General features: G+C 34.2%; 1 protein-coding gene across 7 annotated transcripts in view; it reads right to left on the reverse strand.

Moving 5' to 3' along the window:
* Positions 1 to 10,000, reverse strand: part of akap13 (A-kinase anchoring protein 13) — a 118,999-nt gene that overhangs the window by 20,127 nt on the left and 88,872 nt on the right. For 6 of the 7 annotated variants that reach the window (XM_053235740.1, XM_053235739.1, XM_053235741.1 and 3 more), the window contains 4 exons: positions 5,470 to 5,537; positions 5,276 to 5,330; positions 1,934 to 2,084; positions 423 to 532 (listed from right to left, as the gene is read on the reverse strand). In XM_053235740.1, coding sequence (XP_053091715.1) covers positions 423 to 532; positions 1,934 to 2,084; positions 5,276 to 5,330; positions 5,470 to 5,537 — 384 coding nt within the window. The remainder of the gene's footprint in view (positions 1 to 422; positions 533 to 1,933; positions 2,085 to 5,275; positions 5,331 to 5,469; positions 5,538 to 10,000) is intronic. The other variant, XM_053235737.1, reaches the window with a different exon arrangement.

Raw genomic sequence — 10,000 nt, forward strand, 5'->3', positions numbered from 1 at the left:
AAAAATAAATAGATAAATGGATCAATAAAAATTCATCAATAAATAAAAATGTAAATAAATAAATAAATAAAGTAAATAAAATAACCAGTGCTGTTAGAACATTAAACATTCTGAAAAACATTTTGTATAGCGATTATTAGCGTGTATTATTCTTAATTTTTAATATATATATATATATATATATATATATATATATATATATATATATATATATATAATTTTTTATTTTGCCTTTTGAATAAAGAAAAAAAAATCACAAGATCGACCCAAGAAACAAAAACTGGGATCTTAATCCTCCTGTTAATTCTGATAATTATTTATTTTACAAATTAAATTCCAATGTTATAAGGAATAAGGAACAAAATATATATTTATATATATAACACACTGTTATAATCTTATAGCGACATCGAGACGTTTACCTTCATCAGTGAGCGACTCGGTGGATTCGTTCACTTTCCCCATCTTATTGAGCGAGTCGGTGGACTGAGAGAGAATCTTCAGCGCTTTCAGAGGAGCGTCGTCCGAGTGCCTGGAGACGAGAGGAACACAACGACGTCACACGTCTAGCAAACCTCCCAGTAAACAAGAGTTTAAACTGTACAACAACAAAACCTACCACATGAACACAACGTCGCGTACAGCGTTTCTCATTTCCTGCTTATTTTCCCATCTTTCTTATTCACTCATTTTAAATCACATTTCTACAATTTCGTGTTTAACGAAAAACAGGTTTCAGTGATACAGCAAATTTACTAATCAATAAATTTCTGAGATCATGTTGATCTCCGACTGGGAATTATGAGCAGAAAGAAAGAAAGAAAGACAGAAAGACAGAAAGACAGAAAGAAAGAAAGAAAGGTGGAGTACATAGTAAAAAACAATAATAGAGGGAAAAATTAATAAATGTGTGAATGAGAAAGACATACTGGAGTTAAGGAAAGTTAGTTATTTTTGCTTTTTACTATGTACTCCACCTTTCTTTCTTTCTTTCTTTCTTTCTGTCTTTCTTTCTTTCTTTCTTTTGACTCATAATTCCCAGTCGGAGATCAACATGATCTCAGAAGTTTATTGATTAGTAAATTTGCTGTATCACTGAAACCTGTTTTTCCTTAAACACGAAATTGTAGAAATGTGATTTAAAATGAGTGAATAAGAAAGATGGGAATATAAGCAGGAAAGGAGAAACGCTGTACGCGACGTTGTGTTCATGTGGTAGGTTTTGTTGTTGTACAGTGAGAACAATGGAAATAAAAAAAGAACTGAAGTAAAGAAAGAAAGAAAGAAAGAAAGAAAGAAAGGTGTAAAAGTACATTTAAATTAAACAGTTAACAAGAAAAGAATACTAGTAGCAAGGAGAGATGTAACAAAAAGAAAAAAATAAAAAGAAAGGAGAAAAGGAAAGAAGAAGAAAAAGGGAAAGAGAGGAAGAACAGACAGGCGAGTGGGAATTACGAGTTGGAATTTTTGCCATGTGTCCATGAAAAAAATAGGAATTAAAGTTTGTGTTTTATTTTTAATTATTATTAATTTCAGTTATGTTTATGAAATATTAGTAAGGGGCTATGCTAATGTTTAGCATGAACACAGCTACATGCTAATGCTAGCTATCGTTAGATTACGTTAGAACATTAGAAGTCGGAATAACTGGATGTTTTCCCGTCTTCCTGGAAAAGCCATGATGGTGGGATTGTGTCTCTTGTGTTCAGCCCTGATTTCCTAAAAAGCTTGTGTGTGTGTGTGTGTGTGTGTGTGTGTCTATACAAACATACATATGTGATAAAACCTGCACAAAATGTCCACAACTATTTTACTAACAATAATCCGACACGCTGCAGACTAAACCTCCTTCAGCATAAAAAGAAAATGTTATTCAGATGCATCTTTCGCTTAAAATAGAAATGAAAGAGTGTTAAGCGTGTTAGCGTGTTACCCTGCGATGTTGGTGATGGAGATGCTTTTGGACAGAGAGCCGCTGTTAAAGGGCATGATGGTGGGGTTTTTCCGGGGAGGAGGGACAGGAAGCGGCGCCTGGTCTTCAGGGAGCAAGAAAGTGGACCAGGGACGCTCTCGCGCCGATGCGGCTAAAAACAAAGAAAAAAAAAAACATGGATTTATATATGCAGCGTAGGACAAAAGCATGAACACTAACAAAATACAGCGAGGACGTTTTTGCAGAATGTTCCATCAGCACAGGAAGTGGTAGCTCAGTGGTTAAAAGTGTTAGACTACTGATCAGAAGGTCATGAGTTCAAATCCCAGCACTGCCAAGCTGACACCTGGGCCCCTGAGCAAGGCCCTTAACCCTCAACTGCTCAGTCGTATAAATGAGACAAAATGCCGCTTGCTAAATTACGTAAATCTTTAACGGTATCGTGTGTAAAATTTTCATCGCACCAGTGACGAAGTCTGTCACTGATAACTTCTTTTTTGACATAAAACACACAAAAGCATATTTAAATTTCCTGGAATTTTTTATTTCGCACTTAAAGCAAGAAACACCGTGAAGCTGACAGACACCGTGATGTAATGACGTGAAATTTAACCATGGCTTTGTAGTATTGCTTATTAAATTTAAAAAATCTACAATTACAAATTACAAATGTATGACTTATGACTAGCTACTCAATGATAACAGTAAATCTACCTAAAAAAAAAATAAAATAAAGAATGTATTTCACACTAATTTAAACAAATATAATAGGAGTAGTAGAAGCCGGTATTAATTAAAAAAACAAAAACACATCAATATGAACGTGTTTACAGTTTAAGAAATTAAAACTCAAACTCTGGGCTGGTTTATGCGTCTACGAATTTTGTAAACACGTGAGGGAGTCACGTACCGGACGTGTCTGCTTTCATACTCGTACAGAACATGAGCGTCCACTAGGGGGCGAAAGATGAAAAACTACACACGAGTCTCATGTTTCGCTGCAGAATGAAAGGAAAAGATTTATTTCCTTGTTTTAAATCACCGACAACGTGCTATGAGGTATTAAAGTCAAACAGATTTAGGAATTTTTTCAGATCTTCTCCACAGAGAATCTAAAATAAGCCCCGCCCACTCCATATGCTCTGATTTTTTTTTTTCCACTAAACAAACGTGAACTACCGCAACAACTCTGTAGCTAGAGCTATCTAACGTGACCCGAAACACCGTTTTTAGTTATATAGATATAATAATATAGCTCTCTATATAAATATACTCTATAAATAAAATACACTTGTGTGTTTATTTTGTATTTCATGACCACAATGACGAGGAGCTGAAGCTTTTTCTTTTTTTTCATCATGAGAGCGCTGCATTTGGACAGAAGAGATATCGTAACCAGAGATGGCACTGATCTGATACTCAGGATATCAGCAAAAAAAAAACACTATGGTGGAGGAGAAAAACAAAACAAACTTCTTCCGATCCTGTAACACACACAACCTGAAACCTTAATTTAAATCAGAATTACGACGTACAACGTAAAGCGAGTTAAAGAAGGTCACGTGATGATAACAGAAGCCACGTGGCCTAACGTTAAATGTGGCCTAACATCTATTCATCACTAAACGGTTCTCTCTCTCTTTTTTTTTTTTTTTTTTTTAAAAGATCATAATTTTTGGAAGTTGTTTCTGATGTTTACATGCAGTTCTGTGCAAAAGTCTTGGCACCCTGGAGTTTTTTTTTTGGTACAAACTTTGTTATAGATGTTTATTTTCTGACTTCTACATTATTGATTCAGTACATAAACATTTTTCCTACATGATTTCCAAACATTAGTTTTCCAGCACAGAATAAAAGGTTACAGAAAAATGTGTGTATGTCAGTAAAGAAAGCAGCAGTTTCCATAAGAGACACTTTTCAGATAAAAACATAATGAAGGCTGCTGGGTTTCGCTGCAGAAATAAGAAGCGAGTCGACAGTCAAAGTCTCCAGAAGAACTGTGGCTGCTTCTGCAAGATGCTCAGTAACACTTCCAGCTCATTTCCTTATAAAACTGCACACACTGCACCTCAGATACTGCTTTATTTATTTAAAGTGAAGGATCGTCACATTAAATACTGACTTTGTTTCATTTATTACTGTTTACTCTCTTTATAGGATTTTATTTTAATGTAGAAACATTTAGTTTCATTATTTTTGAAGGCGTCTTTACTCTACAGCATTTCTTTACATGTGCCTAAGACTTTTGCACAAAACTGTATAAAGAGACTTTAATGTGTTTTTGTTAGGCTTGAGTTTATTTATATAAAGATATTTATATTATACGTTTTTATGGCTAAATAAAAAAGCTGTGGATGCGTGTTTGTCAGATGTGTGTTTAGTTATGTACTTTTTTCCTTTAGTTTTTAAAGAAAAAATACTGGATAGGCATCGAAATGAACTGATGCACAAGGTTTGAATATCAGTAATCGGTATCGTGAGAAAAAAATGGTATTGTACCATCTCTAGTCTGAAAGTTTCGTCACATTTCCAGGGTATGCAACCAGACCAGACACTAAAACCCAGCACACACACCCACACCCACACACCCACACACCCACACACCCACACCCACACACACACACCCTTGCCCCTTTCCCAGCCAAACAGCGCCACAATAAACTGGTGTGTATGACTTGAGATAAGATAAGACTTTATTCATGCTCGAGAGAAATTTCCTGACAACAGTTTCTCTAGAACAGTTCACCAAAACATTAGTGACAGAAATTACTACAAAAGGGCATGTGTACAGAAATATTTTTTAAAAAGTAAAATATTCCGGGTGCTGACGGAAACGACTGCTTGCTGCGGTTGGTCTTGAAAGTAACACTAAAAATCCCTTTAAATGCAAAATAAAAAATAATATAGCGTGTCCTATAAGTCCAGCATCACAGTTAATGTATATTTTTATATTTTTACAGTCCATGATGGACGTGATGAGAAAGAACGAATCCAAATAACCGTAATCATAGGAAACTCACGTGTATTGAGAAATAATAGAGAATAAAAGCTTTTGGTTTTTATATTTTTTCCCTCCATGATGCTGGAAAACACTCGCACACTAACTGATATTTACTCCAACTAATTTGTTTGATATTAATAAGCATATTACTGTGTTTGGTTTTATTTATATATCTATTTATGTTACTTATTTATTTTTACACTGTACTTGTTGCATCAAAACAGCAAACCAACACGGCATTTCAAACAGAAGTGAAAGATGTCGACAGAAGGTCATTATGTCACAATAAAATACGGTACACTCGTACTGTATAAACGCTAAAACTTTATCGGAAAACTTACATTTGCCTCGTGAGAGAACTCCGGGTGGAGGAGCTGAATCAGTGACCGTTTGCTGCTGTAGACAAAAAGAAATATTTATTTATTCGTCATATAATCACCAAGCAGCTGTCAGTAACATGCACGATTTGTCCTTGAGGTAGTACACACACACACACACACACACACACACACACACACACACACGCAGATCTCACCTTCATCTTGACTTTAGCGCACACGGGGAGTCCGTCTCTGCAGCCTTTATGGACGTGAACATTGCAGTCTGTAAATACAACAAAATATCCTTTAATGAAAACAAAACTTCTTCACAGAGTCGTCGGTTTGCGTACGTGACGTACGTTTCCTTATTTCCTGATTTTTCCTTTACAGCCTGGGAGAGCTGAGACTCGTGACACCTCGGCTGGATTTACACACCCTTCTCCAGAGCAGTGTGACCTTTGCCCTTTTTTGTATTTGGCATTTTTACAGCACAAACCATGAGCATAAAAACAACATAAAACTGAAGAGAGTGAAAACGATTGAAATTTATTTAAGGTAATAACTGTGAGATAAACGTCAAAAGTGCGGAACTGAAATTGTGACGTTGTTTAATATTTTACAAATGTGTGTGTGTTTAATGTCACTAAAATAGATTAGATACATTCTGTAAAACTGTATTTAATAGAATTTTGAAAAGTGATAATTTAAAGAAAATATTAAACTCATTAAACTCATTTTTGTCATGAGTAATTATTGTTATATTTACCTAGTTTACAGTGTGGTGTCGGTCATTATTGTTATATTTACCAAGTTTACAGCGTGATGTGGGTCATTATTGTTATATTTACCTAGTTTACAGTGTGAAGTTGGTCATCATTGTTATATTTACCTAGTTTACAGTGTTGTGTCGGTCATTATTGTTATTTTTACCTAGTTTACAGTGTGAAGTGGGTCATTATTGTTATATTTACCTAGTTTACAGTGTGAAGTTGGTCATTATTGTTATATTTACCTAGTTTACAGCGTGATGTGGGTCATTATTGTTATATTTACCTAGTTTACAGCGTGATGTGGGTCATTATTGTTATATTTACCTAGTTTACAGCGTGATGTGGGTCATTATTGTTATATTTACCTAGTTTACAGTGTGATGTGGGTCATTATTGTTATATTTACCTAGTTTACAGTGTGATGTGGGTCATTATTGTTATATTTACCTAGTTTACAGCGTTGTGTGGGTCATTATTGTTTTATTTACCTAGTTTACAGCGTGATGTGGGTCATTATTGTTATATTTACCTAGTTTACAGCGTGATGTGGGTCATTATTGTTATATTTACCTAGTTTACAGTGTGATGTGGGTCATTATTGTTATATTTACCTAGTTTACAGTGTGATGTGGGTCATTATTGTTATATTTACCTAGTTTACAGTGTGATGTGGGTCATTATTGTTATATTTACCTAGTTTACAGCGTGATGTGGGTCATTATTGTTATATTTACCTAGTTTACAGTGTGATGTGGGTCATTATTGTTATATTTACCTAGTTTACAGTGTTGTGTGGGTCATTATTGTTATATTTACCTAGTTTACAGTGTGATGTGGGTCATTATTGTTATATTTACCTAGTTTACAGTGTGATGTGGGTCATTACTGTTATATTTACCTAGTTTACAGTGTGATGTGGGTCATTACTGTTATATTTACCTAGTTTACAGCGTGATGTGGGTCATTATTGTTTTATTTACCTAGTTTACAGTGTGATGTGGGTCATTATTGTTATATTTACCTAGTTTACAGTGTGATGTGGGTCATTACTGTTATATTTACCTAGTTTACAGCGTGATGTGGGTCATTATTGTTTTATTTACCTAGTTTACAGTGTGATGTGGGTCATTATTGTTATATTTACCTAGTTTACAGTGTGATGTGGGTCATTATTGTTATATTTACCTAGTTTACAGTGTGATGTGGGTCATTATTGTTATATTTACCTAGTTTACAGCGTGATGTGGGTCATTATTGTTATATTTACCTAGTTTACAGCGTGATGTGGGTCATTACTGTTATATTTACCTAGTTTACAGTGTGATGTGGGTCATTATTGTTATATTTACCTAGTTTACAGTGTGATGTGGGTCATTATTGTTATATTTACCTAGTTTACAGTGTGATGTGGGTCATTATTGTTATATTTACCTAGTTTACAGTGTGATGTGGGTCATTATTGTTATATTTACCAGGTTTACAGTGTGATGTGGGTCATTATTGTTATATTTACCTAGTTTACAGTGTGATGTGGGTCATTATTGTTATATTTACCTAGTTTACAGTGTGGTGTGGGTCATTATTGTTATATTTACCTAGTTTACACCATGAAGTTGGTCATTATTGTTATATTTACCTAGTTTACAGCGTGATGTGGGTCATTATTGTTATATTTACCAGGTTTACAGTGTGATGTGGGTCATTATTGTTATATTTACCAGGTTTACAGTGTGATGTGGGTCATTATTGTTATATTTACCAGGTTTACAGTGTGATGTGGGTCATTATTGTTATATTTACCTAGTTTACAGTGTGATGTGGGTCATTATTGTTATATTTACCTAGTTTACACCATGAAGTTGGTCATTATTGTTATATTTACCTAGTTTACAGTGTTGTGTGGGTCATTATTGTTATATTTACCTAGTTTACAGTGTGATGTGGGTCATTATTGTTATATTTACCTAGTTTACAGTGTGATGTGGGTCATTACTGTTATATTTACCTAGTTTACAGCGTGATGTGGGTCATTATTGTTTTATTTACCTAGTTTACAGTGTGATGTGGGTCATTATTGTTATATTTACCTAGTTTACAGTGTGATGTGGGTCATTATTGTTATATTTACCTAGTTTACAGTGTGATGTGGGTCATTATTGTTATATTTACCTAGTTTACAGTGTGATGTGGGTCATTATTGTTATATTTACCTAGTTTACAGCGTGATGTGGGTCATTACTGTTATATTTACCTAGTTTACAGTGTGATGTGGGTCATTATTGTTATATTTACCTAGTTTACAGTGTGATGTGGGTCATTATTGTTATATTTACCTAGTTTACAGTGTGATGTGGGTCATTATTGTTATATTTACCTAGTTTACAGTGTGATGTGGGTCATTATTGTTATATTTACCAGGTTTACAGTGTGATGTGGGTCATTATTGTTATATTTACCTAGTTTACAGTGTGATGTGGGTCATTATTGTTATATTTACCTAGTTTACAGTGTGGTGTGGGTCATTATTGTTATATTTACCTAGTTTACACCATGAAGTTGGTCATTATTGTTATATTTACCTAGTTTACAGCGTGATGTGGGTCATTATTGTTATATTTACCAGGTTTACAGTGTGATGTGGGTCATTATTGTTATATTTACCAGGTTTACAGTGTGATGTGGGTCATTATTGTTATATTTACCAGGTTTACAGTGTGATGTGGGTCATTATTGTTATATTTACCTAGTTTACAGTGTGATGTGGGTCATTATTGTTATATTTACCTAGTTTACAGTGTGATGTGGGTCATTATTGTTATATTTACCTAGTTTACAGTGTTGTGTGGGTCATTATTGTTATATTTACCTAGTTTACAGCGTGACGTGGGTCATTAGTGTTATATTTACCTAGTTTACAGCGTGATGTGGGTCATTATTGTTATATTTACCTAGTTTACAGTGTTGTGTGGGTCATTATTGTTATATTTACCTAGTTTACAGCGTGATGTGGGTCATTATTGTTATATTTACCTAGTTTACAGCGTGATGTGGGTCATTATTGTTATATTTACCTAGTTTACAGTGTTGTGTGGGTCATTATTGTTATATTTACCTAGTTTACAGCGTGATGTGGGTCATTATTGTTATATTTACCTAGTTTACAGCGTGATGTGGGTCATTATTGTTATATTTACCTAGTTTACAGCGTGATGTGGGTCATTATTGTTATATTTACCTAGTTTACAGTGTGATGTGGGTCATTATTGTTATATTTACCTAGTTTACAGTGTGATGTGGGTCATTATTGTTATATTTACCTAGTTTACAGTGTTGTGTGGGTCATTACTGTTATATTTACCTAGTTTACAGCGTGATGTGGGTCATTATTGTTATATTTACCTAGTTTACAGCGTGATGTGGGTCATTATTGTTATATTTACCTAGTTTACAGCGTGATGTGGGTCATTATTGTTATATTTACCTAGTTTACAGTGTGATGTGGGTCATTATTGTTATATTTACCTAGTTTACAGTGTGATGTGGGTCATTATTGTTATATTTACCTAGTTTACAGTGTGATGTGGGTCATTATTGTTATATTTACCTAGTTTACAGCGTGATGTGGGTCATTATTGTTATATTTACCTAGTTTACAGTGTGATGTGGGTCATTATTGTTATATTTACCTAGTTTACAGCGTGATGTGGGTCATTAGTGTTATATTTACCTAGTTTACAGCGTGACGTGGGTCATTAGTGTTATATTTACCTAGTTTACAGCGTGACGTGGGTCATTATTGTTATATTTACCTAGTTTACAGCGTGATGTGGGTCATTATTGTTATATTTACCTAGTTTACAGTGTGATGTGGGTCATTATTGTTATATTTACCTAGTTTACAGTGTGATGTGGGTCATTATTGTTATATTTACCTAGTTTACAGTGTTGTGTGGGTCATTACTGTTATATTTACCTA

The sequence above is a fragment of the Pangasianodon hypophthalmus genome, chromosome 7, assembly GCF_027358585.1.
Source record: "Pangasianodon hypophthalmus isolate fPanHyp1 chromosome 7, fPanHyp1.pri, whole genome shotgun sequence".
NCBI lineage: Eukaryota > Metazoa > Chordata > Actinopteri > Siluriformes > Pangasiidae > Pangasianodon > Pangasianodon hypophthalmus.